The 22,216-nt window shown below is 32.8% G+C and overlaps 1 protein-coding gene across 2 annotated transcripts; it reads right to left on the reverse strand.

The window, feature by feature from the left end:
- Positions 1-4,981: 4,981 nt before the first annotated feature.
- On the reverse strand, positions 4,982-21,831 carry LOC106054352 (peptidyl-prolyl cis-trans isomerase FKBP4-like). Of its 2 annotated transcripts, none has more exons than XM_013210170.2 (8): positions 21,436-21,831; positions 10,217-10,381; positions 9,440-9,538; positions 8,664-8,914; positions 8,417-8,500; positions 7,542-7,778; positions 7,191-7,379; positions 4,982-5,759 (listed from the first exon to the last, which is right to left on the reverse strand). In XM_013210170.2, exons 1-8 carry the CDS (start codon positions 21,683-21,685, stop codon positions 5,604-5,606), a joined length of 1,431 nt encoding a protein of 476 aa, XP_013065624.1. In that variant the 5' UTR covers positions 21,686-21,831; the 3' UTR covers positions 4,982-5,603. The 2 variants fall into 2 exon arrangements, with proteins under 2 accessions (XP_013065624.1, XP_013065625.1); XM_013210171.2 differs by having other exon boundaries at positions 7,184-7,379.
- Positions 21,832-22,216: the final 385 nt, after the last annotated feature.

A 22,216-nucleotide genomic window follows, 5' to 3' on the forward strand; every position in this document is an offset into this window, starting at 1 on the left:
CTACACTCAAAACATTTTGAGTGTATAATTTGCTTTGTTTTTATTATTAAAGAGGTATTTTTTACCTTCAAACCCCGCTGAAGTGGGGTTTAAACTAAAAACTAAGTCAAAACCCATTTAGCTACGCTCATAACATTTTGAGTGCGTAATTAACTTTTTTTATATTGAATAGGGGGTTTATCGTAAATTTTGGAGGTGGTTTTAAAATCAAAATCTCCCTTAACTGTGCTCTTGGAATTAGGGGATTTTCGTTTGCATTTTTGTTTTGTTTTATAGAAGAGAGGGGGGGGGGGTTAACTGGAAAAAACCCAAGTAGGGGGTTTAAAACTCAAAACCCCAAGTAGGGGGTTTAAAACTCAAAACCCCTAGTAGGGGGTTTTAAACTCAAAACCCCATTGGTTGTGCTGGAGCAATTGATGGTTTAGTATTAAAATCTCACCTAAAATAAAATAAAATAAACAAAATCAAAGCAAAAAATCATTCACTAAATTCCGATCCCCCCCCCCCCCAAGGAATTTCATTTCGGGGGGGGGGGGGGCCCTGGCTACGCCCATGCGAATGGGTCAAAAATCAAAAGAAAGTTTATTATTTAGTTTACATTCCTGAGTCCCAAATCTCCCAATGGGATTTAAATCAGGTCGTGAGCCTTGTTAACAAAAGCTGCAAGTCTGTTAAAACAGTCCCATTTCAGTAAGCTTTCCATGAGTGACATGCTAATTGTAGCCTATTGTCTCCAAGCAATTTCTTATCAAGAGTGAGGTGAAGCAAGAATCGGTTTAGTGTTATCAGTTTCTTGGCATTTGAAGTTAAATCATAACGGGATAGTGAAATACAAATTAGCAAAACGAGTAATACTATCGAAAAGAGGAAAATAATTAGGCTACGGAGTTTCACACACAAAAAGTAGGGCTGGATTATCGTCAGCAAGTCATAAAATTAAAATCTACTTATCGGCTTTTCTCAATCGGCGTGGGTGGGAAGACATACTCTCAAAAAAAAAAAGGGGGGGGGTGAAATTCCTGACAAAAGGGTTGGGGAAGCGAAGAAAAAAGTTGTATTTTCTTGTACTTATCAATCAATGTTTAAATAGTAGTAAAACGCCATATTATTATTAGGCCTACCAATGTTTTATAAATCAAAATATTTTATTTCTAATATAGACCTTGTAAAATGTAGAGAGCCGTCTGCTTCAATATTGACTCAAATGTGATTCTTTTAAATTTTCCTGTGCTAGAATGATCGAAATTCTTTTAACTGTTGTACACCGTTACGTTGATGAAGTTTGTGTGAGAAAAAAAATTACAATTTAAGCAAAATATTTTGTAAATAGGCCTACTTTAAAAAAAAAAACACTACATTTACAGATATATCTCTCAACAGTGTAAAATTTCCCTGTTTCGATATCTTAGCTTTGAACTGTCCGGGCTTTCATAAAAAAAAGTCGATCAATGACACGCTTTTATTTAATTGTTTCAATTAATGTGTGTCTACGTGTACCGTACACGTACTAAGATCGACACGTATCCCGCTTTCGCTCCACAAATATCCGGTCACCTTGAATATCTGGTCACCTTGATTAACTGGTCACCTTGAATATCTGGTCACCTTGATTATCTGGTCACCTTGATTAACTGGTCAATTTGAATATCTGGTCACCTTGATTATCTGGTCACCTTGATTTAACTGGTCACATTGATTATCTGGTCACCTTGATTATCTGGTCACCTTGATTAACTGGTCAATTTGAATATCTGGTCACCTTGATTATCTGGTCACCTTGATTAACTGGTCACATTGATTATCTGGTCACCTTGATTATCTGGTCACCTTGATTATCTGGTCACCTCGATTATCTGGTCACCTTGTTTATCTGGTCACCTTGATTATCTGGTCACCTTGTTTATCTAGTCACCTTGATTATCTGGTCATCTTGATTAACTCATCCATTTTTTTTTAAGTAGGCCTACTTTTTGAAATAAAGGTCTGAGCCAAAGAGACTGAATGATCTTGAAGCCCGCACCCAGCGCTGCCCCTTTATTTCTTAGACAAGATGATCGTACTCTCGCTTTCCATAGCACCTAAACTCTTGCTTTGAATTTCAATTGGGAAGTCCCTGCGGACTGCGGATTTCTCCCCCCCCCCCACAATATGACAGGGCTTTTTGTGACGGTACGCACCGTCGCGTACCGGCACCTTTTTGAAGAAATTATTAAGCCTACTTTTCTTGTATTTTAACGTATATTATTAATTTTTAGTAGTTAAAAGTTAGGCAATCAACTACTGAGTACCGGCACCTAACGGCACCTAATCACTGAGTACCGGCAACTATTTTTTTTACAAAAAAAAAAAAAGCACTGTGTATATAGGCTATATCCCCCCCCCCCCCGGCTACTCCCATGTTAATAATATAATATAAATTTCTCGGAACAATATGTCTATTTGCCAGTAATTTAAATAATAAAAAAAATAATTTATTATTGTTCTTTAAAATGTGGAGTAGGTCCTATGTTTAATTACGACTGTTAAAGTGTGCCTGCTTTTTACAACTTAATTGTAGGCTACCAGGTAAAAAGAGGATATAAAAGATGTTTCCTATTGTGTTGTATGAAAGGCGAAAGAAAAAAGTCTATTATGTAATCAAGACAAATACGACTACTAAGAAGAAACCACTAGATAGTGAAAACACGTTTTGCTGTGATGATCTCGGAAAACACAAGAAGTTCATTTATCATGTTAAATAAACAAGGCTTCAGGGCAATTCATTTTTATTGTCTGAAATACCGGTATCGACACATATTTCGCCATTGAAAAAAAGTGCTTGTATCCGTATATAATATACTCGTCTTATTATAATCAACTCAGTGGGCTGTTTAAAAAAAAAAAGGAAATGATGTTTAAAATAATTATAATGAGGTATTTTCTCATTTAAGTTCTTGCTATTAGTTTGATTTAATTGACTTTAAGTGCCATGGAGACAAAAATAACAGGGTTATAAAGACAGTTTGTGTGGAAATTTAACGCAAACTCCAAATCGGCCCCCGAAGGCAGGTTTCAATATTTTCAGATAGAATATTAGAATGAAATTCTGTCAAAGGTAAATGACAGAGAAGAATGGAGATAGAATGTTGACTGATCTTGTGTAGTGCACAATTGTAACAAAAAGATCTAAAGCCGTTTGTAAAGGGGTATATAGGAATGGTAAATAGTCATCTTCCCTACTAAATAGCCACCCGTGTTTGTATGTAAAAATGGTGTATTTTTATGAAAAAACTGCTTGCATATTTGATTTGAAAAATTAAATTTTTTGCTTTCAGAAAAGAAAAAAGTTGACGTTTCATCAAAACTATGAATGATCTAAAATATCATAATGTCGGATTTTCAATATCTTTTCTAGTTAACGAGATATAAACGGGATGGACGGACGGACAGATCGACCACACAAAACTAATAGCTTATTCCCCTTTCGGGGGCCGCTAAAAATAACATAACCCAATGAAAAGGTTTTTTTTCCAGTATATACTTTTTAGAAAAAAAAATGTCATAGGTACATGGAGTTCCGAATTTTTTTAGAAAGCTTTTATCAACTCACCCTATCTGTCTATCTGGTAAAAGGTTTGAATATTATTTTTTTTCCAATTTCCCATTCTCGGATCAAGTTGCAACTTTGCACAATTATTTATTCTACCTGACAAGACTTAAATCAATTTAAAAAGTTAACCAGTTAATTAATTATTGAGGATTAATCATTTAGTTTGATATCGATGTAGGGGAATAAATGCTACTTACTGAGAGATGTGAATGTATAGATGGATTTAATCCCCTTATTACGTTTTGACATGTTTTTTGTCCTTATTTCTCATTTTCGGGTCAAGTTGACATTGTACATAATTATTCATAGTCGATGATAATACACGAATCAATCCAAAAATTAGCCAATTAGTTAATCAATTAGTACTAATTTATTTTAATTTTGTTTCATATAACAGAAAGGTAACGTATGTGTGTGTTTGCAAAGGACATAAAAAAATCCCCCCCCCCCCGAAAAATCCTAAGCTACGCCCATACAATCGCCTAAACTTGGTAAAAAATATCTTTAAAAACTATCCTTTTGTACAAGTCTGTCCACGATTGTAAATCTTAATTTCTTGTAGATTAGGAAACAATGTCATATAGCATTCACAACTCTTGACTAAAAGGTATTACATTCGTTCTTAAGGTCTAAAGCTACATTTAGTTGGTTTTCTCTGGCATCGCTCTTTTAACTTTATTAAGTGTCAGGAAAGGTTCCTTAGCATTTGCTGGCTACCCACCTCGGAGAATCCAAACCTCCGCTGCCTTGCGACTATACCCTAACTTGGGCTGTAGACACTTGTATGAAAACAAAACTAACATTATTTACTTGCATGCACAAAGTAGCAAAACTTAATATAAAAACCAAATAGCAACTAATCAAAGGAATTGTGACACTAGAATGCCTCAAATATTACTTTTGAAAAACAGTGAATCGTATGGTCCATAGTGATTGTTGTAAATACGATTCAGGAGTTAAAATGAAATACATTTCTTTTTTAATGCATCATACTGTAGTGTTCTCAAAGCTTCAGCTAGCATGTAGAATGCTTAAGAGCTTGATGTCATCGTCTAAGCCGATTACTCTTATCGGTACCTTGAGACTACTTAGTAGAATCATCATGGGATACTTTTTTATTCCAAATACGTTCTAGTAGGAGGACTAGTCAATTATTCCCCAACCTTCTTATTTCTGCTACAAGGTGAAATCTTATTTCAAGAGCAAAATATAGATGTATATAAAGTTATGGTACTCAGACCAAAAGGTACTCTCAGAAGTGTACCCCTTTTAGACCTTGCAATGCATAAGGAAGATGATGTAAAAGTCATCTGTTTTTAATAGACAACATTAGCTATGTTTAATTGACATTGTTATAAACATCACATACATAAAACAAACAAACAAAAGTGATTTTCATGTAATGAACAAATTGTATTTTTAAAATGGTGATGGAAATATGGCAGTGCTTATTGTGATGATTTTTTTTTGTTAAACAAATATGAAACAACATAAAATGCAAGCAAAAAGCTTTTCTTTTAGAAATAAAATAGAAAAGTTATTGGTAACAATTAACAAAAATGTATAGTATATAAAGGAAAATAATGAAAACAAATATTCAATAAAAACCAAAATCTGACAGATAGGCATGAACTGTAAGTCCTCACAAGACAGCTCTGGTCCCACACTTGTCCTATGTGAATCTGGCATGGCCTATAGAAACTAAGGCTGACCTAATGGTATGTACAACTACCTGAGACTCAATTTGTTGGCATAAACTTAACTCAAATATAAAATTCATTTGATAGCAACTTTAAATCAATATTAAACAAGCAGTACACAAGAACAAATCTAGAAGCTGGTAGCACAACAGCAAAGCCGGTGGCACAATAAGATTTCTTTTTTTTTGTTTAGGAAAGTCACTAAAGATACTGGAAAAAACTTGGGGAGATGTGAGCCTGAGCCTAAGAAAACTGAAGGAACCTCTCTTTCCAAACTGAACATCAACAGATCATTGACAGTTACAAGGTCATTGTCAGTGAATATTCCCATGGTTGTTGTCTGTACCTAAGGGCATAGTCTCACCGAAAGCCGCCACTTCCTGATCTAGGGGCATCATGCCTGCTGCCATTTCATTATTCCATTCGCCAATTCCTTCCTTAAATACACTTTCATCACTGCTGTCAGTTCTCTGTGGGAATGGGAATAGAAACAAAATGAAGAGTCATGTGTCATTATTAAAAAGCAACAAAGTGAAATAATTGCCTACATAATTCTCCTATGAACTAAAAACATTTCTGTGACCTAAGTTTGAGATGTGCTCAAAAAAAATACATATATCATTAACATGCCATTTTGTTTACAAGTGATAGTAACCATAGTGCCTCCAAGTAATCAGAAAGTGGTGGTAAGGTTAGGTGATTACAACATAGTTTCATCACAAAGAAAGAAAGTGGTGGTAAGGTTAGGTGATTACAACATAGTTTCATCACAAAGAAAGAAAGTGGTGGTAAGGTTAGGTGATTACAACATAGTTTCATCACAAAGAAAGAAAGTGGTGGTAAGGTTAGGTGATTACAACATAGTTTCATCACAAAGAAAGAAAGTGGTAGCAATAGTCTGAGGACCCTGAATGCAACTGTACAACATTCAGCATACACACAATGCAATTATCACAAGTCTTCTTCTTGTTGATATAGGTGCTCTTGTTGAAGATAGTGCTAATTCATAGATGTTGCTAAGGAGTGCTAAAGTTGTGGACTCTTTCTTGAGATGTCAGATGTTACAAGAAGTTACTGTGACATGCCGGGGATTCTATAGATGTATATCTCTAGATCTAAATACTATCTTAGAGATTGAATAAGTGAAGATCCTTTAAAATCTAATACAGAATTTTAATTCAAAAACTAGGAAACACTGTAATATACAGTATTTACAATAGTAAACTGTATCAAAATAAAATGTTCAAATTTACTGCTAGATTTAATATAAATACAAGACTGATCTCTACTAATTCTAACTCAAAACTAATATATGTTTTATGTCTTCCAGATTTACGTCCAAACTAACTTTTTCTTTAGGACGCTCCAGCGTGTTTATTTGACCTTTAGTATGACATTTGGCTTAACCAATGAAATCATTTGCTACAACCAATCAAATTATTTTCTATCAAATGTCAAATGTGTCATTCGAGTGATAGGCAGGTGTCTGCTTATGTCATAGGAAATTCCGAGGTTGACCTTAACCTAGACTTGGGTTTATTTTAAATTATTTAATATTTTAAATTAATACGTGACTATTTCAAATTTATATGTGACAGCAATGTTAGAAATCTATCAACAGCAGCATGTTGAAGAATTGGTGGACATTATAGGTGACTGCTAGTTTCTAATGGGTGGATGAAAAAATGTAAACAACTGAAACTTTTTCTAAGTTTAATTCAAATTATAGAAAACAGGTCACAATTGGCTTCAAAATGACAACCCAGACAATGAATAAATTCAAATTAAGCAGAACTTTTAGTTCGAATGATCTGGATTGAAGTATTAATTGCTTTTATTGAAGAGCCTCATATGGTTCCCCTAGAAAAATAAAAAGAGTTCTAGCCTCACGTACCGCCCACCTTGGCACTCTGTTGTGTCATTTGACTAAACATGTTAGCATACAACTGCTTTTCTTTCTGATGCTCCTCCTGGATTCTCTTCTTGCACACAATGATTTGATTCTTGGCAGCTTTATTCTCAGGCTCTAGAGCAACCACTTTTTGGTAATCCTGAACAGCCAATTCATAATCTCTGCGATTCTGGTGAGCCTAAAGAATGAATACAAAATTTTTTTTTTTTAATTTTGAGATTTTTTTTTATTATAGTGACAAATAAAAAAAAAAAATAAAAACGTTTGATAAATAAAAAAAAACTATACTGATGTCTGAAAAAAAATAAATACATGTTATTTCTTGCATGCAATGCTTTACCTGTGCCCTCCTAAAAAAAGCCTTAGCATTGTCTTTGCTGATATCCAAAGCACTGTTACAATGCTCAATAACTTTGGTGTCTTCCCCAAGCCGTAATTCACAAGCTGCTAAGTTTAAGTGGGCTGCTAGCACTAGGGCATCTCTCTTCTCTTTCTCCTCACCTTCTAATGTGGTTTCACTTTCTAAATATTCGATAATTGTATTGTAATTCAATATTGCTTTATCAGTAAGACCTTTCTGAAAAAAAAAAAAAAAAAAAAAAAAAGATATTTCAAACTTAAATAACACTAAGACATCTTGAAGATTCCTTTAGTCGCAACTGAGACTTGACAGTTGTTCTTTATATGGAGCAGAAACCTGAAGGGCAACCAGAAATATTTTAGGGAAAAAGAAAGTAATTTTTTTGTACTATTTCCTCACATGAATATTCCCAATACACCTTCTGAAACATTAACCTAATCCAAATCTAGCAAAGAAATCTAGAAGAGAGGGCGAAACTGGATTAAGCATACTAGATGATTTGTTGAAAGGTACTAATCAACTTGATAACTTGAATCAAATGATGGGAAAACAATTTACTCTTTTAGAAATTTGAGACAAAATTCCAGGTCCTTATAAACAGAAACTTCCATTCTCACACTGTATAGCTAGCTAACAATATAGATAACCATTTACATAATCTTTATATGCAGTCAGGTCTCTGTCAACAAAACATATTAATCATGAATAATAATACAGGTCTTTGGTCAAACCAAATTATATTAGCACATACATTTATAAATCTAGTCAATGAAGCAGTTACCAATTATGTCATAGTGCCAAGTTCAACATTTGATATGTTTTATTCTATTAATGAAACTTTATGAACTATTCACCTTAAAAAACTCTGTGCCTTTAGCCTTTCTAATTTCAGATTGCTCTAATTTTTCTGGTGTTTCCATTTCATATGATTTCTTTGCCTGTATTCATATGAAAAAAAAAAATCAAAAATAATAATTATAAAAAATTTTTTTTTAAAATTAATTCAATAGTGATAAATTATGTTTAATATAAAATGTTAACTATTAAATAAAAAAAACAACAACAAAAAAGACTTCCTCAACTAAATAGTCCTCTATCTACCTTTTCAAAAGAAACAAGTTCCACATTATATGTTAATGTGGCATTAGGTGGTACACCAAGTTCCTTGTTACCATCTTTGCCATAAGCATATGCTGGAGAGACAATGAACTTGGACTTTTCTTTTTCCTTCATCTTTTTTATTGCAGCTTCTAGACCAGTAGTAATTATGGGATCTTCAGATTCCCCAAGTGTAAAAGTAGATGTTGTAGGTTCAACAAGGACTTGTTGATCCAGTTGAACTGAATAATTTACTTGAAAAAAAAATAAAGTTAATTAGCGAACTTTGAATCACAGACACAAAATTCCTGGCATTTGATCCTTTTTTATAATGAATTGTGTAATGCTGTTCTAAAAAGTCTTTCCACTAATTTCATCAAATAATAAGCAGTTATCCTGATTCTTGATATTTATGACATGTTCTTAATTCTCAATATTTCAATTTAAAATTTAGATAAAAAGACCTAGGAGACAGCATGCTTAAAAGAAAAAAATGAGGGAATGATTCCTGTTTTAGTATTTCTACTGATCTGTCCCACCCCACTAGACCATTCATATTACATTTATATAAAAATTATTTTTTGAAATGGAATTGAATTCTTGCTAATTACAAATATTTTTTTATAGACCAAGAGATTAAATGACAAGAACACAATAAAATATAAAAAATAATAATAAAAAAATACAGCTCCAGAAAATTGTAAACAGGTTACTGTGCTACAAAAAATTACTTTTTAATATACATATATAGATTTGCAACTAATGACAATAATACTTACTTGTTACTTTAGCAAAGTCACTTGGTGTTTTATAATTTGAACCTTCCTGTAGTATGGATCGAATGATCCCTTTATCCTTATTTGGGGAAACATCTTCACCTTTAAGAAAAAAAAATTGTTCATTAAAGTTGGCAACAGCATAATAATTTAACAAAAATGTTTCACATATGAGGCAGTTTACATATTCTTAAATATCAAGTGATTGGAACACAGATGTAACTTAATGGCAATTTGCAAGAGAGGTGTTTTGAACAAAAGGAATCAAATGACACTTTGAATAGTCACATCTAGAAGAAAAATTTATTTTGTAAAAATTGAGCCTAAGTCTCTTCAAGCATACAGTGATGCTCAAATAACAAAATAGGTAAGAGATATGTTCTACTAAATAGATCTTAGAATCAGGCAATCATTTCAAGAAGGAATCAAACATTACATGTAGAAAACAAATGTTACATTAAAAGACAGCTAAGAAAAGTATTTTGAACAATATAATACATTTTTAACCAATGGGGGATTTTCATAAATGGAGGCAAATTAGTCTATGGTCATGTCAATAACAAACTTTGATTGCTATTAGTACAGGTAAGAATTAAATCTACATATATGACACAACAACATCACTTAATGTAAATCATCCAAAATTTAAAAAAAAAAATGGAGCTTTGAAAACAACAAACAAAACATTATGAATATTCACTCCTTAATTTTATTTATACATGTGATTTTATACATTTAACTGTTATTAGCATTAGAATCTAATAATTAAATTTAACATACCTTCCCATGAAAACAGTTCCACCTCAAATACCAATGTTGAATTAGGAGGAATTGTTGGGGGTGATCCTGTTTCACCATAAGCATACTCTGATTTACAAGTCAACCTTGCCAACTCTCCCTTTCTCATTGATGCAACACCGATGTCCCATGCTTTGATTACTTGTCCTATAAAGAAATGGTAAGTTAGAAACATATAATGTTGATCTATATCCAAACTAATTTTAATTTGAAAGAAAAACAAACAATAAAATAGAAGTCTCTAGAATTGATACCTTAACTAACATTTCTTCAGGTAAACATCTCAAGACACATATTTGATTTATGAACAAATACATTACTAGATTTCTAAACAGCCAACCATCCAGGCCTATAAATAATTAGATATATTAGAATAAGATATAGACAGCCACTATGACAATCATATAGATTAAGATATAGATAGCCACTATGACAATCATATCTAGTAGCGACTGGTGCAAGTAAAGTAACAATGGGCACACTAACTGGCAAAAAAAAAACAACAGTAACAGAATTAAGCTGTCTATGCTTCTCAACTTATTGTTAAACTTGAATACAAAAAGAAGGCATACATAGATAAATCTACATCAGGGGTCTTCAACCTTTTTTGGCCTACCGCCCCCTTTTCGAATTTTTTCTTTAAAAAAATCCGCCAGCGCCCCCCCTCTAAGAAAAACAGTTATAAAGAAGCGTGAGAAGGCAAATTTGAACAAAATATCATCTATCTATTAATTTGTATGCTGTCAATAACACTTATCCCGCTTGGGAGACGACCGCATGCCAAAGGCGATTGTTGTGAACTCCTTGGCCTATGTCTGACGAGCTTTAAGGAGGACTGAGTTACATAGGTGCCCCCCTACCCCGTGAGCGCTATAAAGATTTATTCAGGCATTCAGGCTCTCACTGGCATAGAGGAAAGTAACTGGCAGCATTCTTACAAAAACTGCGGGACAAACATTTGATAAGAAAAGCCAGCATACAACGGCTTTGTCTGCATAAATTCGGGAAAATATGTAGGTCGCAGTTGGGTTTGCGTAGTTATGTGAAACAGTGGATCTTCGGAATTAAAGGCAATAACAGCCAATATTACCATTATGCAAAAATTTTGTCAAATAATTTGCAGTGATTACACACAAAAATTAATTGTAAAGACTTTCTTTCAAATCCTAAGAAAAGTCTTCGTTTAAATTTTTGAATATTAGGGCCTACTGTTTTTAGGTTTAATTGTAAATTTAGTTTTATATTTTAATATAAATATTATTATTGCAGAATTCACTACAAAATGAAATTAAGCTAATGGAAACATTGTGTCCCCTGCGGTCTGACAATATTAGAAATTTCCAGCTTTAATTTAGCCAAAGCAAGGCGAAGGTCTCCTCTTGTCGCTACATCCTGTCTATTTCTTTGCTTATTCATTAACTTTGTTATGCACTAAATCTAGGTTAACCATGTTTACTGAAAAGCTAAAACATAATTCCAATTTCGACCACAGTTTTGGAATTTTACTGAAACATTTAAATGCAGCCACATCTCTGTTGTGCCTCCAGGGACGTAGCTAGGAATTTCCATCGTTTGGGGTCCAGGGGGCTTGACATCGTTTGGGTCCGCTGCATTTTGCGTAATATTTAATTTAATTAATTAAAAAAGCACTAATTTGGGCCCCTCCCTTAAATGGGGGCCTGGGGGATTTTCAATTTTCCCTTACCCCCACCCTAGCTACGCCCCTGTGTACCTCCTATGTTTACATTCTTTTTACTGAAGACATAGTTTTGTAAATCTATTTTTTCATGCAACTCAATTTGAACGTCAGTGTCACAGATTACATTATAGAATTGTTTGTACATTTCACATTTGTAAAGAAATATAAGCCCTCGACATGAGTCTCGGGATTTAATCCTCAAATTTAGACACTTGACATTCAAGTCAGGATTTACCCAAGGGACGTAATTAGTATGTTTAAAATCTATTGGTTGATTGGAATTTAAACAAAGACATTTTTGAAAAGAGTTAGCGCCAGAGAATTGGCGGTAGTAAGAAAGTAAAGTCAGTCGATAAAATAATGTTCTTGTAGCTAGTCACGTTTCTAGGAGCTCTGTTTGAAAAGCCTTTGTAATATGTTCCATATTCATTGATTTGTAAATTGTACATAACTGTACTTACGTTGTATTTAAATAAAGTTCCAGAGTTTTGTTTTATCAAAGAATCGTTAATTGTAATTCTAGATCGTCATTTTTTGCAACTATTGAATTCAAGTAAAATCCCCGGCATAACAACACATCGTAACATCGTGCATGTTGTTACATCTGGCACAAGTGTTGTTACATTGGCACTCTCCGACCAATTAAAGTTCATGGACAACTTTTAACGAAATTTATTCAAGATCTAGGACAAATTTCAAAACTCTTCAAAGGAACTTCATTCTTATTTAACGGAGGACAGAATTTCTGTGTTTAACAGGTCAGTTGGTTATCGATAATTCTTTTATAAAGATTTTCGTTAGAGTTAGATCTACGTCTAACTCACGAAATCTTATTATATGTAATTGGCAAAAGGAATAAGACCAATATACATAATAACTGGCAATATAAAAGACCAGTAAAGCAAATAACTGGCAATATAAAAGACCAGTAAAGCAAATAACTGGCATTATAAAAAAGACCAGTAAATCAAATAACTGGCGTTATAAAGAAGACCAGTAAATCAAATAACTGGCGTTATAAAGAAGACCAGTAAATAATCATTTGTGCAGCACAAAGTAAACAGAAGACCAGATTTAACCAACTGTTAAACCAGTAAAAAGTACATCGGCTCAATAGATCTATATATCAATCATACGACTCCAGTAACTACAAGTCTACTGTCAAGAATTTATTAGCAAATTGAGGCTTCAAGAACTTTTTCATTATATTATTATTATATCTGAGATAAAGCCAAAATCCAGATATTGAACATTTTGCTCCAATACAAGAAACTAACAAAAAAAATAAATATGGCCTCCAGTTCCAGAACACAACGACTCTTCGAATTGATAGAATTAGCCAAAGAAAAGCAAATCCCAAAGCCAGACCAGTGGGCAGAGAGACAAGAAGAAAAAGAATATCAAGAGCAAGAATCTGAAAAACAAAGGCAAGAAGCAGAAAAACAAAGAGAATATCAAGCAAAAGAACATTGTAACATGACTTCAACAACAGACATAATAGGTGAAGCCATAGCTTTAGCAGAAAAACTCAATATTCCTTCACATGAAAGAGAAAGATGGTTTGATAATAAATTAGCTGAGATAGACAGAGAAGATGACAAAAGACGGCAAGAAGAATTAAAACGAGAATTATTAGAATTGAAAAATACCGAATTCAAAGCTGAACAAAAGAATGATGCAACATTAACAAGAATATACCAGAAAGCTCAATTAAGAAAGCGTACAGCATATCTCGAAGATGGATTTCTCAAGAAGTATACTTTCCACAAGTACAATGTCATTGAACAAATATATGTACCAAAGAAGTACAGACAACAAATAATCAAAGCAAAGCATGAATTTTATGACACCAAACATATGAGTGTAACAAGTACTAAGAAGAGAATTGCCAAAGAATATTATTGGCCTAGCTTGACCAAAGAAGTCAAGAAATACATTAATAATTGTTCGCATTGTCAACATGATTATTGTGAGAAGAAACAAACTCAAAAGAAAAGCAACATAACTAAAACAAAGAACAAAGAAGACTACAAAACCAGAATTGACAACAATGAATCTATGCATCATGACTCAAGTAAATCTACAGGGACATCACTGCCTACTACATGTCCATCCCTACCCACTACATGTCCATCCCTACCTGACAATACAAGCCCGTCCCTACCAAGTACTTTCCCATCCCTAACCACTGATGATGACTTCATACATCAAGACTTGAATAAGACTACATCTGCATCAAATACTATGATATGCATTGAACATTTCTGCTACAATCAAGACAAGTCTCATGAACCAGAAACAGAAGCAGATACTTATATTCAATCAACTTTGGCTATACCAGACAAAAGAAAAACTTTTCAACTTGACTCTACCACTCATACAAGTATTCCTCATTTGAAAGAATGTGAGTCAACTCAAGAAGCCATTACAACCATGAACATTGGAAGTCAAAGAATATTACATGAACACATGAAATCAAGACAGTTTGATCAAGGAGATAAAGTCAAATTACTGTTACCAGATTTCAGTAACAAACTGTTTTACAAATGGCAAGGTCCTTTCCACATCATCAGAAAGATTTCCAACCGGCTTTATGAAATCAATGTCAACAAGGTTACCAAAGTATTTCATGTTCATATGTTTGAACATTACCATGAAACAGATAATGAAGACATCAAAGCAGAAATTGATAATTTTACAAGCTTAGCAACTATTCCTGAGGAAGAAGAAACATCATCAACACTCATTCCTGAGATAGATGTTTCATTACCAGCATCAAATCAAACTGACATTCCAAAGGTCATCACTTTGGATGATATATCATCAAATCAATTTGACATTCCCAAGGTCATCACTCTGGATGACATAGCACTACAGCAAGTGAAGGACACTAAAGTGTTTCCAGACCATGCAGATTTCTTTACCAGTGTTTCTGAGACATTTCCAGTACTGCAATTTGAAAGAAACTCAGAAAGCAATAACATTGACAAGACCAAGTTTCATCCTCCGTCCACTCAAAGGACAACTTTTCTTCAGAATGGAACAAATGAACTTCTTCAACATTGCTTTATGGATCGATTGAACTCAGACATGTTCAGTCATTGCTCTATTGAACATTATAACGCAAGGCATTCTGATACCATTGTTCAACAGCGTCAAAGTTCATCAACCAGAAAATTGAGTTTTGGTTTCGGACAGTTCTTATTTTCACCAAACTCAAACGCGGTTCAATCAGACATTATCTGTGAGATCATTATGACATGGAGACAACAGCTTCATAAACTGAAAGACCTTTTCTTCAAGTTTAGAAAACGCACATGCACATCCATGTCGGCAATTCAGAAGGGTTCCGAACTTTACATTTCTACTCTACATATGTACTATAGCATATTTAGTGTCACTTGATCCACTATCATTCATACTCGTCAAGGAAGAACGGTATTCAGTTGTACTTAATTAATTTATCTACTCATTTTTTCCACAGGAGTTCTATATCAGATGTTGTATTTATTTTAGCACCAAACAACCCACTGAGGAAAGTCACTCATTCAAGATACTTTGTTTATTATGTTCCAGAATCTTTGCATATGACATGCATCAGACATCTTAATTTTAAATCATGTGCATTTTATTTCAGGTCGAATATTATTGCATATATCCTATTATAATAGTACAGATACATGACAGACAATTGGAATTTTTCATTGCTTCACACATGTTGAGATTTATTTCACATTGAGTATTATTATTTAGAAGATTGGTCACATTGAATATTATTTTCTCAGAAGATTGTCATGTACTATCACAATTATTTTTTCTATGTCAGTTTTTCATATGCAATATATTTTTCCATGTACACATTTTCACATTGGTACTAACCAAATGAGTTATAATGTCATATTTTAATATTATCATGAAGCACCATGAAGGGAAGTAACTCATTCAATTCAAGATTTAATTTATCCAAGTATTATGCTTTGTACAACTTTTGATATTGTTCATGACAAGCATTGTCTCATTTTCATAACCACTTGAATAGTGAGACAGGTATTCAAAGTCATCAATAATTTTATTCACTGCATTTACATTTTTTATTATTGTTGTTATCTCCAAGTTGACTTTATTTTGTCATATGTTACCTCAACCATTTTTCTATAGTTTCATGTATGGTATTTTATGTATACATATGAGCATTTCTATTACCATACAAATGCTAAATGGAGAGGGGGGTAATATGTCACAGATTACATTATAGAATTGTTTGTACATTTCACATTTGTAAAGAAATATAAGCCCTCGACATGAGTCTCGGGATTTAATCCTCAAATTTAGACACTTGACATTCAAGTCAGGATTTACCCAAGGGACGTAATTAGTATGTTTAAAATCTATTGGTTGATTGGAATTTAAACAAAGACATTTTTGAAAAGAGTTAGCGCCAGAGAATTGGCGGTAGTAAGAAAGTAAAGTCAGTCGATAAAATAATGTTCTTGTAGCTAGTCACGTTTCTAGGAGCTCTGTTTGAAAAGCCTTTGTAATATGTTCCATATTCATTGATTTGTAAATTGTACATAACTGTACTTACGTTGTATTTAAATAAAGTTCCAGAGTTTTGTTTTATCAAAGAATCGTTAATTGTAATTCTAGATCGTCATTTTTTGCAACTATTGAATTCAAGTAAAATCCCCGGCATAACAACACATCGTAACATCGTGCATGTTGTTACATCTGGCACAAGTGTTGTTACAGTCAGTAACAGATGTTTAATAATTGTCATTTATATATTTTTTTTCTAAATTTTAGAAGCGAATCTTAATTTCTTCATAGAGCATTGTTATGGGAATTGCATAGATATCGGTGTCCTTGGGCAGTAATTCATTTGTTAACAAACAAATTATGTGAGATTGTAAAACTCTTTAAAATAGATGTAATATCTCGATAAAAGAAAAATGATATAATCAATGAAAGTCCATTTCTTTCCTAGCAGTCAGAGGTTGGTTTCATTCATTTGTGTGAGATGCCTACCATGTAAAACAATTTTTTAGCCTGCTTTAAGTCATCGCCAAACGTTGAATCTTCCCGTTTCTCAAAAAAAAAAAAAGAAAATTATTTAAGAGCTTAAAAAAACGAGCCATAACAATTAATAAACCCCTTTCGAAATCCAGCGAACATCATTTTACAACAAGAGTCTAACACCTTTTTCATCATTTGTTTCACAAAACTGTTGAAAGATGCGCTTATTTTCGGCATGGGTTTGTATTTTATTTACAGTTTTATAATTAGATTCCAATAGAAATGAAATTGCGGGCTAAACTTTTTTGTGTATCATAACTCACAATGTGAATAGTGAATAGATTTGTTCTTTATTCTATATTACCTATAAAGTCATTGTAGCGTCCAACCACTGATGGTTTCCTATATGTCCTCATAAGCTACATAACTAGACAATTTTGAAATAATATTTCAATTCTAACAGAAAAAAGTCTTCTTGTGTTACATATGTTTTAAAATAAATTTAGTTTTAATCAATTTTTCAACAATATCATACAAATTTTTTTAAAAATTACACATTTTTTTAAAAAGCCATTAAAACATATCCTGCTTTACCGTTTTTTGTTTTTAATATTGTTTTAATTGTAGATTTTTATAATTGTTCATGAATATTCTTAACTTATTTTTGGATATCGCTATATGTTCGTGATGCCGACTTGGTTTCATAACCTCATCTGAAAATGCCATCAAAGTAGAACTTATTATTTTTCTAGTGGCAATTCACTAAATCTCAAGGAAATATTACATGACATACCAGTGAGTTTTCGTAACAACATTTTATAAATGTTTTTTGTTTTTAAAAAGTTAAATTATTCTATTAAATGTTACCTTTAATGTTTTTTGCAATTAACTTTTACATATCAATATATTAACATATGTAGATAAAATAAACTATAATCTAAAAGGCGTATTACCTAGTTTGTTTATCAAACGCGAAAGATTCAAGGACAATAGATACTCTCCGATCATAGCAAAAGAGTAAGAATTTAAAAATAGAAAATGGGATTCCCGAACTCAATTTCTAACGCTGTTTCTGTTCTTAAATTAGAAACAAGTTAACTATACTTCTTAATGTTGAAGAATTTTTAAATTTGTTTTGTTTCAGAGCACCTTAAGTTTCTTCTTTCCGCCTTTATGCCCAGCGCCCCCTTACCGCCCCATTTTGTGCCCAGCGCCCCCCTACCGCCCCTTTGGCTCTCAGTGCCCCCCAAAATCTCGAAAACGCCCCCTAGGGGGCGATATCGCCCCCGTTGAAGACCACTGATCTACATTCAGCCACAATGCACCACGAGTCTAATTTACCAGTGTTCATTGAAAGTGGCCAGACCTTGACTTATTTAACTTTAATTTATTACACCTAGTTTTGAGAATCTATCTGTGCCAGCAACAATACTTCTAAATAAATCTTGCTTATTAAGCGTCTATTTTAAAGCAATGTCCCAACACATTTTTACAGTTGAGAATATAATTTTATAATGTTTTAACGTATAATGAAAACAAGAAAATAAAAAAAATTATAAAAAAACAACAACAAAGCTTAAATATTATGTGTAGTTGTATCAATTAATTTGGATAGTTATATAATTAAATTTGTAATAGTTCTTGACAACAATAAAAAATCTTTGGGATTTTTACCTATTGTTTTTGTTGAAGCACAATTTTATGCCTTTAGCTTACTCAATACACTATGATACTATCACTTGTCTAGACCAGCTAGGGGTGTGGGTGAAAGAAGGGGATATATTGGGTGAATGTTACTGTGATAGCTTTTTAAATACATGAAAAAAAAAAAAAAGGGTTGAATGATCTGAATTTAAACTCAAGGGCTCCCTTAAGTTAAAATTCAGGTCGTTCAACCTTTTTTAAAATTGATTTTTTTTAAAATAAATTTTATGAATTTAAAAAATGATCAAGGTAAGTAACATTCACCCAATACACAATACCCACTCACCCAATACACTTTATTTTACTCTAGTTTAGATCTATAGAATCTAAATCTAGGCCTTAGTAGGACTATGCCTGAGCCTGAATAGTAGCCTGTCAGTGACTAGATCTACTCTAAACCTATTGCTATTATTATCATGACTAGTACCTATTGACCGAGCCTCACTCTGTTGATTTTTCAAGGAAATTTAATATTGACCAGTACTCATTTTGGAAAGATTTATGTAATGGCGAGATGGAAATATATACCCAAAAATTGCTTTTATATGTTCTGTTAGTTCTCAATGGAAAAAAAATAAAAATTTGCCGATGTCTGTTTATGGTTATTGTGTTTTGCATGAATTAAAAATGGTTTAACCTTTTAATTGGGGAGAGCCGTGTAGATGGCTTTTACTTTGGTGAAAGGATAATAGAGCCTACAATAAAATGGTGCACAAATGTTTAGTTAGGTCTATTGATTAATTAAAACTTGTCCATGTATGCTAAGAAATGTTTTAGTGTACTATTGTAAGCCTGTGATGTAAGTGGTGTTAAGTTTGTTTCTCTTTCTTGCTGTAAGCCTAGTTCTCTAGTGGCGTAGTCTATGTCAAGTTTTTTCCTTTGACATCATTCACAACACTTTCATTAATAGAATATATGTAGCCTAACTTAATTTTACAATAATGAAACATGTTTTAACCAGTCCAATAAAGATTTAATGATGATCTTCTTTGCAATGTGGCCAATAAATTGAGAATGTTTTCTCATTTATTATGATTTATATACACATACCTTGAAATTTTAAAGAAAATCATTAGAATCATATAAGGTATAGATCTAGTACATACAACTTTGAATTGCTAACTTAATAGTATAGAATTATTAATTTCAAGTTTAGCCTTAAATTTATACAATACAAGTTATAGTTTATAGACCTAGTAGTTTAAAGCCATGCTCTTGTCTAGCCTAGCCTAAGGCTAAGGCGGGCTAAAAAGATTAGTTATAAGGCTGTCTACACTAAATTGACTAAATATATTATATAGTAGCTTCTTATATAAGGCACAGCTCATCGAATTCTCCTTTAAGAAACACATCGCTTTTTTTGTTTATAATTAATTTGTTTTTATGTTTGGAGCTAAAAACAGTGCATGTGTCCAATTTCAGATAAGTTCCTGTATTTTTGTTCCGCTTTTCCAAAGCAGATGGCAGTTTTTTAGATTCTCTGTAACCAAGTATGTAAAGCTATTGTTTTAACCTCCCCCGGCAATTCATACCCATATAAGGGATGAAGTCTATATTATTAGCCTGTTTGATCGTAGGCTGGTGGATATATCAAAATAAGCTTCCAAACATCTTTAGAAACACATTCCAATCACATTCATACTGTTAGCTGTTAAATAAAATTAAAAAAGGAGGTGTTTCAACGATAATAATGAATTTTACACATTTTCCTATAGTGCACAAGGCAAAATCGTAATAAGAACTAATTATTGGGATTACTAAATCTATGATTTTTTCAATGAATAAACGTGACCTAGATCGAGATATCTAGAATATATAATTTATGAATGAAAGAAAAAGTGCAGCTGCTAATTTGAAGCCAGAGACCATGCCCACTGCAGGTGATCACGCCAGGCGAGTGCTAGTGGTGAGGAGAGGTATACACTAAGCGTGTAGTGTCACAACCTATCATACAGGCAGTGGAGGGAAGGGGGAGAGAGTCATGAAAAAACAAAGAAAAGCATCTATGGGAGGGAGGGGATGTTAAGGTGTAACAAAACGAACATCCAAATTATGAAAAGAAGAGGGTCCTTGAATGGGAATTAAAAGAAAGACCGAGAATACATGTAGCCTAATTAAAAATATCATGTTTATTAAATTATAATAATTAATTTATAGATCTATAATTTATATAGATTTATTTCTGTCTGTTTCTATACATAGATTATATAGGTAGGCATATTAGCAATATATAAATAAATTTAAACTATAAACGAGAGAGAGAGTGAGAGAGAGAGGCAATATGCTATAAATACATATTGCAGAAGTGAATCTACTTCTTTTAATACAATCTAAATAATTTTAAATTAACACAGATATATCTATAATTTATTAGCAATAAAAAAGTGGTGTTTCTTAACGGTGCTCAATGTGCGCTAAAGGAGAAAGCACAAAAACTGTGTTTAGTCTAGTATAGGAGCATGAAGTATGAAGTGACCTAATTTATTTTAAAATAAAATCTTGACTATGAGTGGTAATTCAAAGAAACACAGCTACTTTCAGTTTTTTTTTGTAAGTTAATCCGTCACCAAATAAAAAAAATAAAATAAAAATTTGACCTAGTTCCCCAATACGGTGTGCCTTATATAAGAATCTACTATATATATTATATTATAATACTATTAATAATAGATCTAGATCTATATAATTTATATATATTAATTATCTATATATTACTAAAATTAAAAATATCTTAATATCTAGATTCTATTATCATAATAATTATCTAGAGTCAGGCATAGCTTACCTTTCCCTAAATTAAATGTAAACAGTTCTCCTCTGTCTCTACTCGAATCAAACTTTGTCCCGTCCAGTAATGTACCAACGTAATGCACGGATACTTTATCTCCTTTGGATGGTTTATCGTCCCCTTCGCCTTCTCGTAAAATTTCTTTTAAGACACCTCCGTCTTTGTTTTCGGTCAAGTCATTACCAATGCCTACAGGTTGCTCTTTTACAGGTTCGGTTTCCATGGTTTCAGGTTCAGTAGATGCCATTGCTACTACAGATGCTTGATTATAGCCTGGTAAAGGTATGAACACGTTGCTGCTAAACTTGAGCTACTGACAATAAATTGACAGAATCAATTGCTGGAACTTTCGTTGGAGACCACTTTATTTAGACGTTAATAGCAAGGGAGATGATTTATTCTATTACATTTGTTTACAGTGACTTCCCTTCGCGACAGGATTTTTTTTTTTTTTATAACAGCGCTTCTCAATCTGGTAACTTAGTGGACTAGGTAAGACCTTGTCTAAACATTCATGATGCCCAAAATACGGATCGCGGTTCCATCCGGCTAGCCGAAATGTTGGCACAAAAAGTAAAAAAATCCGCTACCCCCCTCCCCCTTAAAAAAAGATTGAGGAAATGTATCTTTACCTACCTATATGTTAGGGCCCTCAATTTTTCTCCGATTGATTGGTACCATGACCTTTAACATCTGTGCTTTTATGAAATGGGACTCTGAATTTTAATGTATATAGAATCTACCAAAAAAGTGAAAGGACATGGACGTTGCCAGAAGG

The sequence above is a fragment of the Biomphalaria glabrata genome, chromosome 10 (genome assembly GCF_947242115.1).
Source record: "Biomphalaria glabrata chromosome 10, xgBioGlab47.1, whole genome shotgun sequence".
NCBI lineage: Eukaryota > Metazoa > Mollusca > Gastropoda > Planorbidae > Biomphalaria > Biomphalaria glabrata.

Coding starts and splice junctions, on each gene's coding strand:
- LOC106054352 (XM_013210170.2), bottom strand. CDS start 21,685: ATGGCATCTACTGAACCTGAAACCATGGAAACCGAACCTGTAAAAGAG. Junction 10,382..21,435: donor TACATTTAATTTAGGGAAAG/GTAAGCTATGCC, acceptor ATTTCTTTATAG/GACAAGTAATCAAAGCATGG. Junction 8,915..9,439: donor TGACTTTGCTAAAGTAACAA/GTAAGTATTATT, acceptor TTTTTTTTCAAG/TAAATTATTCAGTTCAACTG.